Raw genomic sequence first — 21846 nt, forward strand, 5'->3', positions numbered from 1 at the left:
TGCTCGGAAACCTGCCGCTTTAAATTCTTGGTCAACTGATGGTGCGTCGTTTCAGCCAATACACCTTGCTGTTGCAAATCGACAAGCAGATTGCATCCAAAAGCTTATCAAGGCTGGGTGTAGCATCGACGGCAGTTGCAATAGCTATTTGAAATTGAAGGAGCCACAAGAAGACCGTCTAGATGAGGCTGAAATTGCATTTCTTCCGAAGCCTATGTCGCTTCTAGAGCTTGCCATGTTCTTGGGAAACATAGAAATAGCCTCTTTGGTGTCGGAGCTATCCAGAGAGATCGCACACCCGTGGCCATTGAATTGAGCTAACATTGCTGTTTAATTTAAACTCCAAGCTGTATAGTCTGTTCCAAGTTGAGATCGCATCTTGTTAGACAATAAGTTTATAGTAAAACCTCTTTCGCCTGTTTCCTTTTCGCCATCAGGTTCAGTGCACTTCCTTCTCTGAAGTACTCAATCTGCTCGCCTGTCAATGTGTGACTCAGCTGGATGCTGAAGCTTTCTCGACCTGCTGTTGTTGGCGTAATCTTGGCCTCAACGTTCTTCCCTGGTTGGAAATCTTTGATACCCACAATATCGATGCGGTCAGACGAGCTTATCCGTTCATAATCGCTTTCCTTCACAAACTTCAGCGCCAGCAGTCCTTGCTTCTTCAGGTTAGTCTCGTGAATCCTTGCGAAGCTCTTGGCCATGATAGCCACGCATCCAAGGTAACGCGGCTGCAATGCTGCATGCTCACGGGACGAGCCTTCTCCGTAGTTATGGTCCCCGATCACGACCCATGGCTGCGACGCCTCTTTATAAGCCCGCGCGGTACCCGGAACATCGCCGTCTTCACCGGTCAACCAGTTTTTCACTTGATTGACCTTACCCGTTTCGGCATTCACAGCTCCAATCAGGGTGTTGTTTGAGATGTTCCCAAGGTGGCCACGGTAGGCGAACCACGGGCCAGCGGGCGTGATGTGATCTGTCGTGCACTTGCCCTGAACCTTGATCAGAATAGCACAATTTTCAAAATCCTTTCCGTGCCAAGGCTCAAATGGGGCCAGTCTTTGGAGGCGCTTGGATGTCTCGGCAATCTGTACTTCGACTTCGTTGCGACCTGTTGACGGCGGAGGGCTGTAGACGTAGTCCGTGTTCGCATACCCATGAGATGGTAGGGCCTCTCCACCTGGAGGCTTGAAGCGGAAGTCAGAGCCTGAGGGGGTGACAATAGAGTCAGAAGTTGGGTTGAAACTGAGATCGTCTGAGAAGATCTTTGCCATAACCATTTCTGGTGAGGCTAGGAAGATGTGAGTGGCTGGGTTTCCATCAAGACGGCCAGTGAAGTTGCGGTTGTAGGATGTGAGAATAGAGTTCTTGACGCCCTGATTTCGGAGTTAGCATATGCACTTGAACGCCACCCAACATCGAGCAGCTTACCTTCTCCATATCTTGACGATCCCAAGAACCACAACACGGGCCACAAGCATTCGTCAATAGCTTGCTTCCAAGCTCCTCAAACACCTGAAGGACCCCGTTCTCTTGCAGCGTCTTCCTTGTTTGCTCACTTCCAGGTGACACAAAAAGCGGCATCTTCGGCTGAAGCCCGGCGTCCACCGCCTGTTTCGCCAACTCCGCGGCCCTCGACATATCTTGAAATGAGGAATTCGTGCAAGAACCAATGAGTCCTGCAGTCAAGTCTTTTGGCCAACCTTCCTTGTCCACGGCGTCTGACAACTGTGAAATTGGCGTTGACAGATCGGGTGTGAATGGTCCGTTGATGATGGGCTCCAGCTCAGAGAGGTTGATGTCGATGATTCTATCATACTGGGCATCTTCATCCGCGCGCAATTCAGAAGATGCGAAGCGAACTGCATCAGCGATATCGTGGCGGTGTGTCGCTTGCAAATACGATCTCGTCGCCTCGGAGTACGGGAAAATCGAAGTTGTGGCGCCCGTCTCAGCGCCCATGTTGCAAATTGTCGCCATTCCAGTTGCGGAAAGAGACTCAGTACCCGGGCCAAAGAACTCGATAATAGCTCCAGTTCCTCCTTTAACTGTAAGAATGCCCGCCAACTTATTGATGACATCTAGATGCTAGGTCAGAAATCATGGAAGCATAGGTAAGGTAGCTTTGAAGCACTTTTACTCACCCTTGGGCGTAGCCCATCCCGACAGCTGTCCCGTCAACCTCACACCAATGATATGCGGTGCAGTCAACTCGAAAGGCAGCCCAGCCATCACGTCAACCGCGTCGGCGCCGCCTACACCAATCGCAATCATGCCCATTCCGCCCGCATTAGGAGTGTGTGAGTCTGTGCCGACCATCATGCCTCCCGGAAAAGCGTAGTTCTCAAGAACAGTCTGATGGATGATTCCAGCGCCAGGCTTCCAGAATCCCATGCCGTGCCTCTTACATGCACTTGACAAAAAGTCATAAACTTCCTTATGCGTGCTCAGGGCTTGCGGAAGGTCTTCATCCTGGCCTGTCCTGCCGACGATAAGATGGTCGCAGTGAACAGTCGTAGGCACGGCAGTGGAGTCGAGACCAGCTGACATGAACTGGATGATTGCCATCTGAGCTGTTGCATCTTGGCATGCGATTCGCCGAGGACGTAGTTTGAGCTGCGTCTTGCCACGGTGGAGGGGCTCGTCGCCGATGTTGTCGGCATGAGCGAAAAGCACCTTTTCTGAATACGTCAGGGGTCGCCCAAGTCTGTAGTAAGGGTCAACGCGATGTTCAAGAATCTAGGATGCAGACCTACATCTTTCGACTTGACTCAATCCGACGCGTGAGATCGGCATAGTCAACTGTATGGTCGGTCTCAAATCGACTCAGTCTTGCTTTGGAGGCGGCCGAACTCACTGATGCCAGGCCTCTTCTGAGACTAACATGCTGCTGGTGGGGTGAGCCTCTTGATAGGCGCGCCAAGGGTCTGGATGCGTGGAGGTACATCTTGAACTCGGCATTGACTGACTAATACCACGGTTTGTATTCGCCAATCGTGGGACAGGTAATTCTTTTCAAACAATTCATCTTTGGGTGTTTTTGAGCGTTGCAGGGGGCGAATATGACTGCGAGGGCGGTAATCGGAGCGTTCCGACGCCTCTCAAGTAGACCGAGGACCGTCGGCCCTAGCCGAAAGTGTCCCAACTGCTCTGCACCCAAGCTACGCAACGATTCCGAGGTGACGATGCTTTCACTTGATTTAACGACCCAACAAAATCCCTGTTATTCTAGGCGTGTATTGTGTGCATGTGAAGCCACTCCATCGTCTACGTGATTATCCAACCTAATCACCAGCCACGCCGGTCACACGCTCCCGAACTTCGGCGTTAATCTTCTTCATGACCCTGACCAAAGGTGCGAAATCGCACTCCTCCTGAGCCGCTGTCTCGATACTCTGCGCAACGCGGTCTAGCAAGTCCAAATCAGCAGTCGCATTCTCCTCGAGACCCGGAGAGTTGATCATGTTGCTAGCGATGTGGGCGTATGCAATGTGAGCCCGGTAAGCGCCCAAGATGTACGAGATGGCCTCAGCTGCAGGGAACCTCCAGACATGCAGCATGAGATAGGTAAGCTCCAGGATCCGACGTGATATCCTGGTCGACAGGTCTGTCTTTGGTATGTTATCATCGGAGGAGATCGGATTAGGCGAGTTCGTCTTGAGGAGCGTCGCCTTTCGAAGCATGAAGATGATGCAAGTGTAGCCGTTGAGCAGTAGATCCCCCAGGATCCACAGGTTGATCATATCGTTTTCGTGTGCAGATCGTTGAACCCAGTCCTCCTGCCTGCTGTTAGTGATCCCCGAGCACTCCACGACATATTCAGGACTAGGTCATGACTCACGATCCTCCATTCTTCGAGCAGTGACTCGATCTCGTGACAAAGAGGCTCAATAGAATTTACAGCTTCAGATTCGTTATCAAGCGTTTTGATCATCTGAAAGAAATGGATCAGAACGAAGGTGAGTCGGCTCCGGACGAGGAATGCAATGGTTGGTACTGGGGCGTCGTTGTTCGGAGTCGAGTCGAGCGATAGCCACGGCAAGTTGACTTGCCAGCTATCAAGACTTCGAAACAGCTTTGCCGGTTTGTTGTAAATCAAGTGGTAGAAGAGATCCGTTTGGATAAGTTCCCACATGCCTCGGCGGTCGTCATCGGTTCTCGTAGAACCGGGTTCAGTTACTGCGAAGTAATCGTAGCCGTCAAGACTGTGCAGGTGAAGACCTTTGGCATAGTCGCAAGCTAGCTGGTGCATCTCTAAACTTGAGTCAAAGTCGAACATTTCCGTCGCAACTCCAGTCTAAGAACAATTTGTCAACACATTGACAGATTTTGGTAGTGATAGGCTTTGGCTCACCATGAAGATGGCAGCAATGAAGTCCGTTATTGACCCGGTCGCTTCCTGCTGCCATGTTGGGATGGCACGTAAACAGCATAGGTAAAGCTGTCTCGCGTACTTTCGATCGGGACTATGGAAGGATCTAGTGTTGAGAATGTAGCATCCACGCCAAAGGATGACGTAGTACACAATAAGAATGCAAGGGTCGAGGGTGACATGCTTCATGGTTAGCATGTCGGGTATCATTTCAATCATCTTCCTGTCAACCAGACTTAGGAACGTTTCCGTCGGCGTGTAAGTGAAGTAGTCTGAGCCAAGGGAATCAGTCATTAGTAAGAAGTAATCTTGCCTGCGGCTGTGGGAGAGTCTCACTGTGGATCCAAGTCCTTGCAAGTTCCGGTGGGATGAGAACACCCTCTGTGGTGATTGCTTGCAGCCCAACAGTACGCTTCAACCTCAGATCTCGGACCCGATCGAAGGTGTCACTGAGAGTGGAGGCCACATCGAGTGGGGGAGATCCCGGAGAAATGCCCTCGGATGGCTTTGTTCTCAAATGCAAGAGCCCTATGCTGTCCTCAACAGAAGGAATCGGAGAAGGATCCCCAGACGGGCTCGGGGTTGAGTATGGTGTCTCAGAGACATCATCGGTAGCACTGCAAGTAGACTTCTGCCGTCGCGACGAGGAGCCTGCAATAGGAGATGAAGGCTTAGGCGAATATTTGCCCTCAATGCGTTGCAGCCGCTCGAGAATCAACGACAGAGTGTAAGGGGCTGGCCCCTAGGCTTGTTCAACGTAGAGGTGCCGTCGATTGACTATTCTAAGCTGAAGAAGGAGGAAAGGACTTTACAGGGATAGGCGCCTAGCAGCAGTGATGCAGACCGGGGCTAGGCGGTGTGCTACAGCAGAATAGTGGATCCGGCGGAGCCGGATCTCGGTAGCTGCTCCGGCAAAGCCGGAGATCTCGGCCGGGCTCTAGCCCGTTACATTACCTCCCCGCTCCCCTCCGGCGGCGCGTCCGTGGCGCTAGAGCTGGGTCTCCGTCGTGCTTCATCGCAGGGCCGTAACGTTGTTCGTAAGCCTCCATCGCTTCCGTCCCCTGGAGCGTCTCGATAGGCTCCCAGGTTCTCTCTGCGTATCCTTCCCACTTAACCAGCACTTCACGGCGTCTCCCACGCCCTCGACGCTTCCAGGCGGCGGCGTCGATACTCTCTACATTCCAGGTCTCCTCGCCTTCGTCATCTATAATTGGGGGCGGCTGCTCGTCGTCTAGCGTTTGCCCAGGTAAAGGGTCGTTACCTGCACGCTTCAGGGTATCCACGTGGAAGCGTGGGTATATAGCCGTTGGCACGTTAAGCTCTACCACGTATGGTGAGATAACCTTCGTAACGGTATACTTATGGTGCAACCAATCCAGTTTCTTGCATGGCCTAGGAGACCTGTAGTGGCCCATGTGAAGCCAGACTTTGTCGCCTGCTTCTAGTCTCTCCGTAGGCTGGCGCTTCCTGTTAGCCAGCTCCTCATAGCGTTGCTGCGTTGAGGCAAGGGTCGACCGTGCCATATCCATCACGTCCTGGAGCCTTGTTACCAACTTGCGTGCCAGGTCCTCGCGACGGCCCCCATGGTCTTCTGGGTCTGCCTCTTGAACCCGGACAGGCTCTGGGTGGTATCCGTGTTCTAAGAAGAAGCTGCTCATGCCTATAGCGCTGCTATCGCGGCTGCAGAGCGCTAGTTGAGCTGCTGGGAGGTTATTCGCCCAATCCTTCTGCGAGTAGGTAATGTAATTGCGTAGGTAGGCCTGGATCTCTTGGTTCATCCTTTCTGGGCCGCCATCAGTCTGTGGGTGATAGGCAGTACTGAGCCGCTGTTCTATTCCTAAAAGCTTGCAGAATTGCCGCCAGAAGCGGCTCGTCCAGTTGCTTCCTCTGTCGCTCACGATTGAAGTAGGGACGCCGTGGAAGCGGAAGTGGCAGCTCAGGAATCGTTCAGCGCAGGCTTCAGCTTCCATACTTTCCATAGCTTCAAGGGTTACGCCTTTTCCTAGCCGGTCGATAATTACCCAAAGGTATCGCTCACCCTTATCCGTAAGGGGAAGGTCGGTAATGAAATCCATAGCGAGGTCGCTTCGTATACGCTGCGGTATTGGTAGAGGTTTCAGAAGTCCTTTTCGATGCTCTCTCCAGATGTGGCTTCGCCCGCAGCCATCGCAATTGCGGCAGAAGCGTCGTACTAGCTGTGACTGGCCAGGCCAGTAGAAGCGCCTACTGACTAACGCGAGGGTATTATCTCTACCAGGGTGGCCACTAAGTACTGAGTCGTGGCTGCTTTGAACGATACGAGTACGTAGTGTGTTCGCCTCGCTATCTAGGTCTTCGCTACCTGGTACCCAGATCCGGTCTCTGAATAGTAGTCGGTTGCCATTATCGATCTCACACTCAGCAATCTGGACCTTTAGCTTGAGGCTAGGAGGGAAGCTTCTTTCTCGTTGTTTCACAGCATTATATGCCTGCTGGTAGACTTGGTCTTGCCCTTGGGTCTGGTCCCAGAGTTGCTGTAGTTCCTTATCGTCGGTGAACACAAGCACTGATGGGGCTGCCTCTACGCGTCGTGTACGCGTTGAGGTAAGGGCTACTTCGGGAAGAAGCTGGAGAATCCGGCCTTGTTCGCGCTCGTCCTCTAGAGACGTAGGTACGTCTTGTTCGCGTCTAGAGAGTGCGTCTGGCACTACTGCTTCACTTCCTGGCCGGTACTGTATCTCGAAGTTGTACTGAGACAGCTCCTCTGCCCATCGGCTTTGTCGTTCTGTGAGCCTCTGCTTTGTCATGAAGTACTTCAGGTTCTTATGATCAGATAGAACCTTGAACTTATTGACGCTCTGCAGTTCCGCTCTCCATGCTCGTAGGCAGCTAATAATAGCTAGCATCTCCTTATCGTGGATTGGGTAGTTGAACTGGGCGGCATTCAGCCGCTGCGAGTGGTATGCTACTGCGTGACGTCTCCCATGCTCATCTTCTTGTGACAGTACTCCTCCAAGGGCGAAGCCTGAGCAGTCAGCCTCAACGTAGGTTGTACGCTCAGGGTCTAGTTGATGTAGGATAGGCTTGGCTGCAAAGATCCTCTTAAGCTCCTGGAATGCTACTTCCTGCTCTTTACCCCAGTGGAATAGGACGCCCTTCTTTGTAAGAGATATAAGGGGTCCAGCAATCTCTGAGTATGCTGGGATGAAGATCCGATAGTAGTTTGCAAACCCTAGGAAGCTTCTAACTCCCTTAACCGTCTTTGGCGCAGCCCATTCCTTGATTGCCTTCAGCTTCTCAGGATCGCAGGAGATGCCTACTCCTGCGGTGATAATGAACCCTAGGTACTTGACTGTCTTCACAGAGAACGCACACTTATGAGGGTCTAGCCGGAGCCCTGCAAGAGCAAGCTTCCGTAGTACTAGCTTAACCTTTGCTTCGTGGTCTTGCCGTGAGCCGTTTGAGTAGATCAGTACGTCGTCCATATATGCCGTAGCGAAATCGTCTAGGTACTCTCGAAGCACTCCGTTGATATATCGTTGAAATGTAGCGGGGGCTCCTGTAAGCCCAAAGGGTACAACTAGCCATTCGAATAGCCCATATCTTGTCCTGAAGGCCGTCTTATGCTCCTCTCCTTCAGCAATTCGTATCTTATGGAACGCTGCAACCACATCCAGTTTCGTGAACCACTTAGCAGCACTAACAGTGCGTAGTGTCTCTTGGATTAAGGGGAGAGGGTATCGGTCGCGCTTAGTGAGTTCATTAAGGGCGCGGTAGTCAACACAAAAGCGTATCCCTCCCCCTGGTTTACGTACGAACAGTACTGGTGCTGATGCCTCTGAGCTGCTGGCGCGGATAAAGCCTTTATCCAGTAGGTCTCGTAGGGTCTTACGGAGGACGAGGAGTTCTTCTCGTGACATGCTATAGAGCGGCCCCCATGGTAGTACAGTCTCATTACCACTACTATCCTGTTTGATAGGGATCTTATGGTCGACCCCAGGACGATGTGGTGGAAGGTTGGCGGCTTCGTCAGGTTGGAACAGCTTGTGGAACTCAGCTAGTATAGCTGGCGGAAGGAGGGCCTTTAGATCTGCCTTCTCAGTCTTCTTCGTAAGGGCCTTCTGTATATCTGCTAGGCTGATGGCTCGGACTTCGTATCCTGCAGTTCGTTTGGTGTCTCGTTGTGCTCTCCTATAGAGTGCAGTGAAAGGAGCTCCTGGAAGGAGACGCGCGGCTCTGATCTCCCTTACTCGATCTGGTTCTTCTTCGCCTTTTAAGCGTAGGTCTACGCCACCCCTCCTATGCCGTATCCGTTGTGCAGCGGCATCGTATAGAATACGGTTCCTCTCCATCCAAGGCTTCCCTAGGAACAGGTCGTCACCAAGGCTACGTACGGTATATGCAAAGATCTTCTCATCATAACCACACAGCTCTAGGTTGAAGACAACTACACCTGTTGCTTTTGTAGCGCCTGTAGCGTCGCTAAAGCTGCCTAGCAGCCGCTCAGAGCGGTCTACTACCGGTAGGCGGAGCTTACGGGCGAGGTCGTGGTCGATAAGGGAGTATAGATCGCACCCAGTGTCTACTAGGGCGTCTGCTTGAGTGCCCTTGTGTATGCGGGTAGTGATCACTGCTGATTTGCTGCTCATGTGATGCTTGAACTGCTTCCATTCTGTAATGTCACTAGGCTTGGCCTCTAACGCCCGACTTCGCGTTAGAGTTACTCTTTTCCCGAGCTCTCTTCAGCTTCAGAGCTTCCTAGCTCCTCTATAGCATTACTATCGCTGCTCTCCTCTCGCCTCTTAGCTTTCTCAACCTTCTTGACCTTCTTAGGCCCTGAACGTCTTGGCTTAGGGCACCGTGTAGCAATATGGCCGATCTTATTGCAGTTATAGCATTTACGGTTATCTTTCTGGGGCCTTATGTTGTCTTCTGATGAGGAAGAGTCGCTGCGGTAGCGCTGTGACTTTGCGGCTCTTCTGGGCTCCTTAGTCCGGCTGACTCCAGCCATGAGGGTGTCCCCATCGGCATCTCGGTATCGTCGTCGTTCGTGACGTTCCTGGTAGGTCCTACTATCTAGCCCTGACCCTATTATCATAAGGACCCGGGCGTATTCTGGGTAGGTTTTCGGGGGATCGATTACACTAATTAGACGGTCCCGCAGAGTGGAGTTCAGGGCTCCTTTCAGATAGTTGATTCTGACTGCGTCTGCCCAGTGTCCTCCTCCACCTTCTGCTAACTCCTTCTCAAACTTTGGGAGGAATGTAGCAAAGCTTTCGTTTTCCTTCTGTCGGATAGTACGTAGCCTATCCAGTGCCCTGGCTTCTGCATTGGGATCTCCATAGCGAGTCTCAAGGTATTGCATAAACTGATCGGAGGATTCCGCTCCATCTGCTCCGCCTTGAGCGTAGTAGGGTGACGCCATGGTTTGAGCTGTGCCTTCCAGCCTTGCGTAGATGTATGCGAATATATCGGCATCACAGTCGAAAGCTTCCCTATCTCTTCGTATCTTTCCCTTCATCTCTAGGAACCAACGTTGGAAATCTTTACGTATGCCGCTAAACTTTGGTGGGTTTGGTATTTGATGTTTCCTCCGCCCTCTAGCTGCCATCGTTATACCGTCGCTCGTTGCCTGTATAGTTGTATCGGCTGTGGACGGGGTCGTTACGCTGCTCGCAAGCGGCGTAGGGGTTGCTCTATCCGTTGACATAAGCCCATTCAGAGCTGTCAAGAGCTGCGTCATCTGGGCCGTCTGCTGGGCCATCTGGTCCTGAAGAGGACGGACGCTTGCGTTGACCGCTTCGTTGATCCGGCGATCAATCTCAGCATTCATCGCGTCGTTTACGCTACCCTCTGGCGGATCCATCGTGCCGCTCTCGTGAGGTTCCATATAGCGTCTTCTCGTTGCGCTACCCTCTAGCGAATCGTCGTGTCGCTCTCGTGAGGTTCCGTATAGCGTCTTCTCGTTTGCACTACCCTCTAGCGAATCGTCATATCGCTCTCGTGAGGTTTCGTATAGCGTCTTTTGTTGTCGAGCTTAGAATATGTAAGGGGCTGGCCCCTAGGCTTGTTCAACGTAGAGGTGCCGTCGATTGACTATTCTAAGCTGAAGAAGGAGGAAAGGACTTTACAGGGATAGGCGCCTAGCAGCAGTGATGCAGACCGGGGCTAGGCGGTGTGCTACAGCAGAATAGTGGATCCGGCGGAGCCGGATCTCGGTAGCTGCTCCGGCAAAGCCGGAGATCTCGGCCGGGCTCTAGCCCGTTACACAGAGTCTCACTTTCAGAACTTTTAGATGGATAGAAGCTGGTAAGCTTTTCGTATTGATAAATGATGTGAAACGGAGCCAAACCTTTGATGCCGTGGTATCTCTTTCCTGATACTCTTTCTAGTCCGTCGCTGTGGATAATGGCACGAGAGGCCTTGACTGTTGCATCGTTCGCATGTTGGGGTGTCTCGGCTGCACCTGACCTTGGCTGGTATTAGTCAACTTGCTCTTATGGAGTCTTGTAGGTCAGCACATACCTTCTTGCTTCTGCAATTTGTACACTGGTTTGTGATTCATCAGCCAAATCCCCGGCAATCTGTCATCCGACCCCAGCATAACGTTATGTAGGTCTCGGAAACATGGCCTTGGACGCGGAACGAGATGGGTATGAAATGGAAGCTTACCGACAGGCCATTCACGACAACAACCCCTGGCCGATCCATGGAGAGTCGAAAACTCGGAACATGCAGGCAGAGTGCGAATGTCCGGGGTGACAGCCAATGCGCGGGGGCAGCAGATGATTCAGGGATCGGAAGAACGATTGGTGAGTACCGTGGGATGAAAGCGGTCGATATTGAGAGATGGAAAAGATGGAAAGTCCCAAGAAGACGCCAACCTGACGCTGATGGATCACGTCGTTTGTCAAGTCCACGCCGCCGAGGGCACAGCGTTCTCCACAAAGAGATCTGGATTCAGAGTCATTCTCGCCGATTGACAAATGAGAAGCTTCTCATCCGCAGCTAGTGGCCCACGTTCCCGAGACTTGGAAAACACGGATCGTTAGCTGCTCCCAGCTTACATCCGCCATTACCCCATTGGGGAGCTCCATCTGCAAGCCGCACCTCTCGGCGGGGTGGTTTGCTCGATTCCCATTGAACAACAGTTGCGAATGCCAGAAAGCCCCCACTTATCCGGCACTTCGCACTCTCCGAAAGTGCGGTTTGCCCTCTCGTCCCGCTGTTTCTGCATGCCGGGGGCGACGCCGGATCGGCCAGCCAAGGAACTTCGCACTTTCCGTGAAAACTTCATCATGTAGGGATTCATTTCGAAACTTTGACTTTGAGGCCTTCGAAAGAGTCATTCACACGCGGTGAAGCTGACCGCTGGAACATTCGGGCCCCGTCGCCAAGGACATTTCGTATTAGATGGAATACTTGAAGGCTTCGTAGTCTGCTTGTTTTCTTGTATAGTCGGGCATAGAGGTTCAGGTTTTGGTTTGATCTTTTGATTTATCAAGACTTACGTTTGTTATCATTTTATCACCTGCAGATTCACTCTTTCGGTCGATCTTATCTCATCTTTCCTCACTCTTAGTTGTCTCTTGTCACCCTAATCATCTCACGACCGCCCCCCAATCAGCTATCGCATAAGCACGGTTCAACTACACAGGCGCCCGAAGGCTTGTTTTCGCAATGCCATCAACGGGCCTCTTTGAACATGACGTTCACAAGACCGGTGGTCACCAATACAACCTGGATGCCGACGCCACCCCATCTGGCCAGTCTGATGCCGAGATCTCAGTCGGCGAGGAGATCAACGAACTAGCCAGGCGCTTGACAAGCGCATCTCACCCTGGTGGCCAGGGCCACTCCTTGTTTCCTGAGCCTTCCGACAAGACACTCAACCCCAACAGCGATGAATTTGACGCTCGAAAATGGGCCGCGGAGTTCTACAGAATTCAGACTCAAGCACTGCTTGGCAACGCGCCAAACACGGCGGGCCTGGCCTTCAAAGATCTTCAAGTGTATGGCTTAGGCACCACGATGGACTACCAGAAGACTGTTGGCAACTTCGTTCTCGAAGCAGCATCGCTATTCTCGCCGTCGAAGAGACAACAGCGTATCGATATCCTTCACGGCTTGGAAGGCGTTGTCCAGAGCGGTGAGATGCTCGCTGTGCTAGGGCCCCCAGGATCTGGCTGCACTACGCTCCTCAAGACCATTGCTGGCGACACCCATGGCTTTTATATCGCCGATGGAGCGACTCTCAACTACCAAGGCATCTCATCAGAGGATATGCGGACGAGCTTTCGGGGAGAAGCGATCTACACTGCCGAATTTGACTACCACTTTCCCTATCTGACAGTCGGAGAGACCCTTTACTTCGCTGCCAGGGCACGATGCCCCCAGAACATGGACCTTCCTGATGGCATCTCCAAGAACCAGTACGCGGAGCACCTGCGGGATGTTGTGATGGCAATGCTTGGTATCTCTCACACCAAAAACACCAGAGTTGGAGATGACTTCGTGAGAGGCGTCAGTGGTGGTGAACGCAAGCGAGTGTCTATCGCTGAGGCAGTTTTGAGCTATGCCCCGCTCCAATGCTGGGACAACAGCACAAGAGGCCTTGATTCCGCGAACGCCATCGAGTTTTGCCGGACTCTCCGAATGCAGGCAGACATCTTCCGCTGCAGTTCATGCGTGGCCATCTATCAGGCGCCTCAGGAGGCGTATGATGTGCGTTGAATCCAGGACCCCCAAAGACTTAGATTAGAGTTACTTTCATGTGCTAACTGTGGATGCAGCTTTTCGACAAGGTCGTGGTCCTCTACGAGGGCCGACAGATCTACTTTGGGAAGGCGACAGAAGCAAAAGCCTACTTCGAAGGCCTCGGGTTTCAATGCCCTGAGCAGAAGACAACTGCCGACTTCTTGACATCTATGACCAGTTCTGCGGAGAGAGTGGTCCAACCGGACTGGAGTGGAAAGCCGCCGCCACGGAGCCCTGATGAGTTTGCGCAGGCTTGGAGGGAGAGTCGAGATCGCCAGCTGCTCCTCAATGAGATCGACCGTTTCGAATGCGAATTTCCCCTGGGAGGCGACACTCATGCCAAGTTTTTGGCTACACGACGAGCGCATCAATCCAAGCAGACCCGTCCGTCTTCGCCGTTCACCCTGTCGTTTTTTCAGCAGGTCAACCTCAATCTCTGGCGCAGTTTCAAACTCTTGATCAGCGAGCCTTGGATGACAATCACCATGCTTTCCACCAATTTCTTCGAATCACTCATTATTTCCAGCATCTTTTACAACTTGAAACCTGACTCGTCGACTCTGTATAACCGCATGCTCCTCATCTTCTACACTATCCTCATCAACGCCATGGGTAGTATCTTGGAAATCCTGACCCTCTACGGCAAGCGCAAGATCATCGAGAAGCATGCGCGATACGCCCTCTATCACCCGAGCAGCGAAGCCGTAGCCGCCATGCTTGTCGACCTACCCTACAAGCTGCTGAACTCGCTCTTCATCAACATCCCGATCTACTTCATGACCAACCTCCGACGTGAAGATGCGGGTCCCTTCTTTTTCTTTCTGCTGTTCTCATTCAGCATCACGGTCTCCATGTCCATGATCTTCCGCTTCCTCGGCTCGGTCACCAAGACGATCGCGCAAGCATTAGCACCCTCATCCATCATTCTATTGGCCTTGATGCTATTCAGCGGCTTCGCCATTCCTCAGAGCTACCTTCACGATTGGATTGGTTGGCTACGCTGGGTCAACCCGGTGTTCTACGCTCAGGAAAGTCTCGCACTGAACGAATTTGTCGGGCGCAACTTCAGCTGCGCTCAGTTCGTCCCCTCAGGCGCAGGCTACGCTGGTTCTTCAGTACAGCCCAACGAGCGAGTGTGTGACATTGGCGGTGCCGCGCCTGGAGCCAACTTCGTCAGCGGCGAGGAGCATCTTCGCGTCGTGTACGACTTTGACCCGAGCCATAGATGGAGGAACTTTGGCATTTTGATGGCCCTCACGATCTTCTTTATGGTGCTGTATCTTTTCGCCGTTGAGTGGGTTTCGTCTGAGAGGTCCAAGGGCGAGGTCCTTGTTTTCACCCGCAACGCCCTGAAGAAGGTGAAACGGGCCACGAAGGACGTGGAGAACACCGACATCAGCCACTCGTCGTCGACAACTCAAAATCAGAGTGACAGTGACAGCCCGGACATCGCGAAGCAGACTTCGGTGTTCCATTGGCAGGATGTGTGTTACGAGGTGCAGGTCAAGAGCGAGACTCGAAAGATTTTGCAGCACGTCGACGGATGGGTCAAGCCAGGCACTTTGACTGCCCTCATGGTAAGTTGCGAACCCACCCTTGCTTTACCTCAGGTCAATGCTAACGTTTTGATTGACAGGGTGTTTCGGGTGCTGGTAAGACCAGTCTTCTTGACGTGCTTGCCAGCCGCGTGACCATGGGAGTGGTGAGCGGTCAGATGCTCGTTGACGGTCATCTACGAGATTCATCGTTTCAGCGCAAGACGGGCTATGTGACCCAGCAGGATCTTCATCTCCACACCGCAACCGTTCGAGAAGCCTTGAGCTTCAGCGCTGTTCTGCGACAACCTCAGCAGTACAGTCGGGAGGAGAGACTGGCCTATGTCGATACCGTCATCGATCTTTTGGGAATGCAGGAATATGCCGACGCCGTGATCGGCGACCTAGGCGAAGGCCTTAACGTCGAGCAGCGCAAACGCCTAACCATTGGCGTCGAACTAGCTGCGCGCCCTCAACTGCTTCTTTTCCTCGATGAACCCACGTCCGGCTTGGATAGTCAGACATCCTGGTCGATCTGTGATTTGATGGAAAAACTAACGAAAAACGGCCAAGCCATTCTCTGCACGATTCATCAGCCATCAGCGTCCCTTTTTCAGAGATTCGATCGGTTACTGCTGCTAGCCAAGGGAGGGCGCACCGTTTACTTCGGCGACATCGGCCGCAACTCCCATGTCTTGATTGACTACTTCAGCCGTCATGGTGCCCCAGCCTACAAGCCTGGGTCGAACCCAGCTGAGTACATGCTCGAGGTGATCGGGGCAGCGCCAAAGGCCCACACCGACGTTGACTGGCCGGCTGTGTGGCGTGAGAGTCAGGAATACCAGTCGGTGCAGAAGGAACTTGCGAGGCTTTCGGGTAGCCAAGACGAGAAAGGCACAGAGTCCACCGCTGAGGTTCATGACTCTGCGGCGTATGCTGAGTTTGCGGCGGATTTTCGAACACAAGTGCGGGAGGTGACGACAAGGGTCTTCCAGCAGTACTGGAGAAGTCCATCTTACATCTTCTCAAAGTCGGTCGTCACCTTTGGCTCGGTAAGTTCGGATTCCCCAAGCTCTTTTCTGCCGTAATACTGACCATGCAATTCTTAACAGGCACTGTTCATCGGCCTTACGCTCCTGGGTAACGAGAACACCGAGCGGGGTCTCAAGAACCAGATGTTCGGCGTCTATATCTTCCTCTTCCTGTTTAATCAACTGGTTCAACAAATCATGCCCGCCTTCGTTCATCAACGGACGATGTATGAGGCTCGCGAGAGACCGGCAAAAGCTTATTCATGGAAAGCCTTCATCTTGGCGAACATCATCGTTGAGATGGCTTGGAACTCGCTCATGGCCGTGTTCTCATTCCTGTTCTGGTACTTCCCCATGCGCCTCGACCTGAACGCAGAGTGGACAGACTCAGTGCACTCCCGTGCGGTTACACTGTTCTTGATCTGCTGGGTCTTCTTCTTGTTCTCGAGCACCTTCGCCCACCTCCTCATTTCTGGCCTAGGAAGCGCGGAAGTTGCCGGCGGCATTCTCAACCTGATCTTCATTCTCATGTTCGCGTTTTGCGGGTAAGTTGATTGTATCATTTTTCATTCGAGTACCGTTGCTGACATCTCGTGTTTTCAGTGTTCTCGCAGGGCCTACCGAGCTCCCAGGCTTCTGGATATTCATGTACCGAGTCAACCCTCTGACCTACGTCGTCGAAGGCTTTCTCAGCGTGAGTCTCGCAGACGCGCCTGTCACCTGCAGTTCCAACGAACTGCTGGAGTTCAGTGCTCCAGGTGGTAGCACGTGTGGCGACTACATGGCGTCGTACATCCAGAGCAACGGCGGCTATGTCGTCAACGGAAATGCTACTTCTTGCCAGTACTGCGGTATGGCCGGCACGAACGACTTTTTGTCCAGCATGAACATGAGCATCGACAATCGGTGGCGCGACTTTGGTTTCATCTGGGCGTGTTGTGTTTTCAACATTGCTGCTGCAGCGGGATTGTACTGGCTTGTCAGGGTGCCCAAAAATGACTTCAAGAAAAGAAATTAGAAGTTAATGATTATGGCGAGAATCGAGTGTTCGGAATAGAAGGGATAGAATTTGTATTGATTAATCAGAATAGGTTTAGAGCCTCGAGTAGAAATTGAAGACTAAGGTAGATGATAGATCACCAACAGTGTAAGGACCCAATCAGCAACACCTCCGTTAGAGTAAGGGAAAACCAGACGGACTCGAGATTTCCAAGCCTGGGTATGTTAGCTTCAATAGCTGCAGTATCCGTGAGTGCGTTAGTGAGGGATCGAAGTTCTGTTGTTGGGCGCTGTGTACCGACTCTATCGGAAGTGTCCGATGCCTCAACATTAATAGCCATCGGCCCTATCCGACAGCACTAATGACACTGCTGCACTCCATCTACCTCACAGAGGGTCTCTCAATCACCAATCAATACTCTAACCCATCATAACTACAATTGAATCTCTTCATCTCTCTTTACCAGCAATCTTCCAAGCTGACTTCTATTCCGCGGTACTGCCAACCAAAGATCGCAAGATGGCAACTTCAGCGTCAGCAGCGTGTGCACCAACATTCGGTGCGGTCGAGAAACGCAAGACCCCATGGCGGAATCTAATGGTGGGCGCGTGTATGAACGTTATCCAGGGTATGTTAGCTCTTATTTCGGGAAGCTGTGTCTTCCACGCCTGCCCAATCACATGTCTTAACATCAACTACAGTCACCACTCTGGGGCAGCCCATGGAAGTCATCAAGACCCACGTAAGGCAATGCAAGCCAAGCTCACTATGAGGACCACATACTTACCAGACTACCTCGTTTCTCTGTTCAGGCCAGTGCCAACAGAACCGATACTCTTGGTGACGCGGTACGCAAAACCTGGGCTCGTGCTGGGGTTCGAGGATTCTATCAAGGTCTCATACCATGGGTTAGTAGTTAATCTCGGATGGGCACTCACTCAAGATTGTTTTATTGACGTTTGTTTCAGGCGTGGCTGGAGGCCTCCACGAAAGGGGCGATCTTAGTCCTTACTTCTACGGAGGTTGAGTACTACGCCAAGAGATCTGGCCTAGGTACCGAGATTGCTGGTGTATTGGGAGGCATTGTTGGTGGTGCATCTCAAGCATACCTTACCATGGGTATGGCTACCGCGAGATCATGCTTCAAGCCCACAGCTGACACGACAAACAAGGTGTAACAACATGTATGAAGACCGTCGAGGTCACAAGGCAAAAGACTCCAGTGACAGCCGGCAGAACGCCAGGAACCATGGAAGTGTTCCTCCAGATCCTACGCACCCAGGGTATCCGGGGTGTAAATCGAGGTGTAAACGCAGTGGCCCTTCGTCAAATCACGGGCTGGTCTTCAAGAATCGGCATTTCGAGAGTAGCAGAGGGCCAGATCAAGTCGTTCCGGGGCAAGTCGCCGGAAGAGAAACTAGCTCCCCCAGAGAAAATTGTTGCATCCATCATCGGAGGTGCGCTTAGCTGCTGGAATCAGCCATTTGAGGTAAGATCTCCCTATTACCAGTGTCGATGTTGATACTGATCATCGTTCATGATTTAGGTTGTGCGGGTTGAGATGCAGTCGCTGAAGGCAGACCCCTCCCGTCCGCAACAGCTCACGATGGCTTCTACCGCGAAGCATATCTGGGCAACAAATGGATTGGCTGGATTCTTTAGGGGTGTTGTACCTCGGATTGGAGTTGCTGCCTGGGCGACGGTATGCATGGTCGGATTTGGCGACATGGTGAAAGATGCCGTTGGGTCGAAAGCTTGAACTAATTATGGACATATGATGGGGTCGGTCGCGGCACGGAGATACCGCAATGGAGTATTGGGATTAAAGGCTTTAAGTCAAATTCATGCAGGCCGTAGTACATTACATACATCGCAGACTCATCAAGGAAAACACCAGTTATCGACGCCATATAACAGAATAATACACCCATCATGATACAAACGCCGTGCATCTAATCCTGCCATCCGGCCATGGAGCTTGTCATCTCCCAGTCACCGCTGGCGCATTGTCTCCAGCTGGTCGACACAGTCGCTTCCTCCGCCTCAAGCGTGCCGTCATCGGCCTGACGGAATAGTGTGATGTCATAGCAGATGGCCATCGACATCAATCCGATCTCAACAACGTGCGGCTTGTGCATCTTGTAGCTCAGGTACCGGTCGCTCTCCTTCAGCACCTCCTTCAACGTCGGCTCCGAGCTCTCGGTGTACACCTCAGGATCGCCAAATAGCAGCGGGTTGCACATGATGGCGCCCTTGCCGATGTACTTCAGTGCGCTCTTGGGCTTGTGGCACAGCGCGCCCCAGAGGAGCGTCTCCATCTCGATGGCCTTGGCGTGGTTGCGCTTCGCGATGGTGTTGAGGGGTCCCTCGTCCTCCGACTCATCGTCGGTGTCATACTCGCGGCGCGGCTTCTGCTTGGGCTTCTCCTTCTTCTCCTTCTTTTCTTTCTTCTTCTTCTTCTCCTCGCCGTTCTCACGCGGAGGGGATTGCGAGGCCGACTCCTTGCGCGGGCGGCGGGCTAGTTGCTTGCCTTCGGTTTCCTGGCCGCCCGCGAGCTGGGGCTTCTTCTTCTGACGCTCCTCCGCACCAGGGCCGTGAGGGGAGGGGTCTGTGGTGAGACCGAGGACGGAAGGCATGTTGGCGGTGTTTCTAAATGTTCCGGGTCGCTATATTGTAGTATGGGAATCAAGTTCAAATCGCTTGTTCGTCGATGAATGCGTTCGCTATGTTAGAGATGGAGCAAGTGGTACCAAAAAAGAACAGGCTCACATTCCCGGATGCAACGAAAGAGGGGGCACCAGCTACTTCAAATGGGGGGCAGAAAGGCAATGGGCAAAGGCAACGGGCAGACGTTACGTGGTATGATGTCTCCCGTCACGCGGCCCCAGCGCCCGTTGACGTCCTTTCTCTCTACATTCGCCGGCCGAATGAAAGATTTCTTGCTTTCCCGACCGAGGTGACGTCAGTTGTCGCGACTGGAAGCTGGTATCGAGCAGGGTTTCGTGGGGGAAAGCTGCGTCGATTGGCGCCCCGCACTGCGCGGAGCATGACATCAGTCTTGCTGGCGGGATGTCACTGTGCGGCGGCCTGCAGGAGGTCCAGAACGCTGAGTCATCACCAAAAGACAGGGATTGATCCCTGTTTCTGAACATGGAACAGGCGAATTCTCGCGTTCTGAAGATCAGATGTTCGAAGTGATGAGGGCCCGGGAGAAGCTCGTAGATAGAAAGACGTGGTGTTTTCCCCGCAGGTTGCCGCATTGCCGCTAACAGTTGAGCCACAGCCGGGGCTTGAAGCCATCGTTTCGTCGTGATTCCCGCTAAGCTGTTCTGGTCGCTAGAGTTGTCGGCTTGCTGATGGCTGGCCACGATGCATGAGAAGCTACTGCTGAGTGAGAGCGTTTCCCCGCATTGGGTGCTGAAGTGCTGCACGTGTCTGAGAGCGCCGTTGGCAAGTTCTAGCCGTTTCGCTAGCCTGTGTGGAATTTCGAGGTCGTGATAAGCTTCTTCCAAAATTTGTATGGTTGTCCTGGTATCTCTTCCCATCGCTGGTCTTGTCTACTTACATAGTACCCTTTTACTTGCCAAATCATTCACAAGTGGAGAAAAGTCTTAAAAGAGATTAGAACTTGAAAACAGTACGTCGTTTCTGCCACCCGCAGTAACTGTTGCCGATTGCGCATCTCGAAGACGTATCACTGGCAGCCATTGAAAGAAGTCCAGATTCAAATGATTACAGGTGAATTGCGCTGTTCTTATACAATGATGCTACTTCGTCACTCTATCATTTCTCGATTCCAATGATGTACCTCGATTCATTGAAGCCTTCTATGTTGTCGATGGACACAAAATGGGGAGGGGATCCACGAAGCCCTTGAAGCTCGTTTGTTCCGTGTCTATTGTTCTTCATTGAAACTTTTGCGTCGCGGCACGATTCATCCAACTTTGATATATGTGCGGTCCTTGAGACGTATGCCTCTGATGCGTTGAGCCAGCAATTCCTGGATGACACGCTTATCTCTCTCATGGTCGCGAGGGCTCACGCATGGCCGCAGCGAGATTGTGATGTCCTCCACCTTATCAAGCTTCTCTAAGATTTTAACAAGCAACCCAGTCGGCATCCCCAAGCTTTCATCGTTTTCAAGATCCCATTCCAAATGTATTCGATTGACCTTTGAAGAAAGAGTGGACGGCATGCGAAACCCCTTGTCGGCCACATCTTTAACAGTAGTTACTGCATGATCGAAAGCCCATGTGAGCGGGAAGAGTACGATTCCGCACCTCGTAGACAGTTCAAACTCTCGTAGGACTGTCCTCAAGGACGATTCAATCGCCAGATCTGCGTTGAATCTTGCAGTAACATCAAGTTGTTCCAACATCCAATTGAAGGCTCCTCCTCCATCCTCTCGGCACTGTTGATTTCGGGCCTCAAATAGTCTGTACAGCCTTCTAAGGACGCTCAAATTCGCTCGGCGATTGACGTATGTAAGTGGACAGGCTTTGGATATCTTATTGCAGATGATGCGGCAGGGATCAGACAACTCGCTTTCTTCCAAAAAGGCAAGTTCGTTTTCCTAATAGGGGTAGTATCCTAAACGCCAGAGATTTATTGCTGGAAAGCGACCTGTGGAAGAGATGAAGAGCAGTGAAGTTGCTAATTCAAAGATGATATCTTGAATCTCGAGGGGCAGATCCGTAAATTGTTTCTTGCGATGTTGTTGATTCTGCTTCGCCTTCAGATCCTTTCCTTTTTTTGGTAACGTATAGAAGATGCTTTGCCAAGGATGGTGCGGATAGGCGTTCATTCTCTTTTTTCGAAACACATACTGCCATTGATGAAGTGGAAGTCATGCCCATCAATGCCATCAGTATAACTCACGGGATGATTGTCGGCTTGCTTCCGCCACCATATTCCTTGCTTATCAAAGAATACGGTCCAGGCCTCTGGCCACTTACTGTGATTTTTACTTAGAACCTATACTGCAACGACCTCCGACTTACCCCTTCAACTAACAGCCTACTAGTTATATAATTATCGCCATCTCTAGCTTTAGTCCTATTTCCCCCCACGTACGCAGTTATATATGCTATCGTTAATAATCTCATCACTTTTAATATCACTTCGATAACAACTTTATAACTTTAACTTAGTTTAATTACTATAGAAGTA

General features: G+C 52.0%; 5 protein-coding genes across 5 annotated transcripts; 2 read left to right on the forward strand and 3 right to left on the reverse strand.

Annotated features, from left to right (window-relative positions):
* Positions 1-395: 395 nt before the first annotated feature.
* Positions 396-2950, reverse strand: CGGC5_v013560 (Aconitate hydratase; the record flags this gene model as incomplete). The annotated part of the gene is made up of 4 exons (XM_032036316.1): positions 396-1379; positions 1435-2084; positions 2148-2710; positions 2760-2950. 4 exons carry the CDS (start codon positions 2948-2950, stop codon positions 396-398), a joined length of 2388 nt encoding a protein of 795 aa, XP_031884947.1.
* A 337-nt stretch (positions 2951-3287) lies between these two features.
* On the reverse strand, positions 3288-11037 carry Tf2-9-7 (Transposon Tf2-9 polyprotein; the record flags this gene model as incomplete). The annotated part of the gene is made up of 12 exons (XM_032036317.2): positions 3288-3782; positions 3845-4300; positions 4358-4647; positions 4712-4992; positions 5330-8545; positions 8605-8624; positions 8749-9037; positions 9079-9190; positions 9257-10376; positions 10635-10642; positions 10707-10825; positions 11027-11037. The coding sequence occupies 12 exons, from the start codon at positions 11035-11037 to the stop codon at positions 3288-3290; spliced, it is 6417 nt and encodes a 2138-aa protein (XP_031884948.2).
* A 997-nt stretch (positions 11038-12034) lies between these two features.
* Positions 12035-16695, forward strand: ZRA1-2 (ZEB2-regulated ABC transporter 1; the record flags this gene model as incomplete). Its single annotated transcript, XM_032036319.1, has 5 exons — positions 12035-13078; positions 13147-14688; positions 14748-15698; positions 15759-16222; positions 16281-16695. 5 exons carry the CDS (start codon positions 12035-12037, stop codon positions 16693-16695), a joined length of 4416 nt encoding a protein of 1471 aa, XP_031884954.1.
* Positions 16696-17196: 501 nt separating this feature from the next.
* YHM2-0 (Citrate/oxoglutarate carrier protein) lies at positions 17197-18436 on the forward strand (the record flags this gene model as incomplete). The annotated part of the gene is made up of 6 exons (XM_032036320.1): positions 17197-17305; positions 17379-17419; positions 17490-17585; positions 17646-17796; positions 17850-18166; positions 18224-18436. 6 exons carry the CDS (start codon positions 17197-17199, stop codon positions 18434-18436), a joined length of 927 nt encoding a protein of 308 aa, XP_031884951.1.
* Positions 18437-18629: 193 nt separating this feature from the next.
* On the reverse strand, positions 18630-19313 carry CGGC5_v013564 (uncharacterized protein; the record flags this gene model as incomplete). The annotated part of the gene is made up of 1 exon (XM_032036321.1): positions 18630-19313. One exon carries the CDS (start codon positions 19311-19313, stop codon positions 18630-18632), a length of 684 nt encoding a protein of 227 aa, XP_031884952.1.
* Between the last annotated feature and the right edge of the window lie 2533 nt (positions 19314-21846).

The sequence above is a fragment of the Colletotrichum fructicola genome (genome assembly GCF_000319635.2).
Source record: "Colletotrichum fructicola Nara gc5 chromosome Unknown KSG_Nara_v1_contig08, whole genome shotgun sequence".
In the NCBI taxonomy this organism is placed as follows: Eukaryota; Fungi; Ascomycota; class Sordariomycetes; order Glomerellales; family Glomerellaceae; genus Colletotrichum; species Colletotrichum fructicola.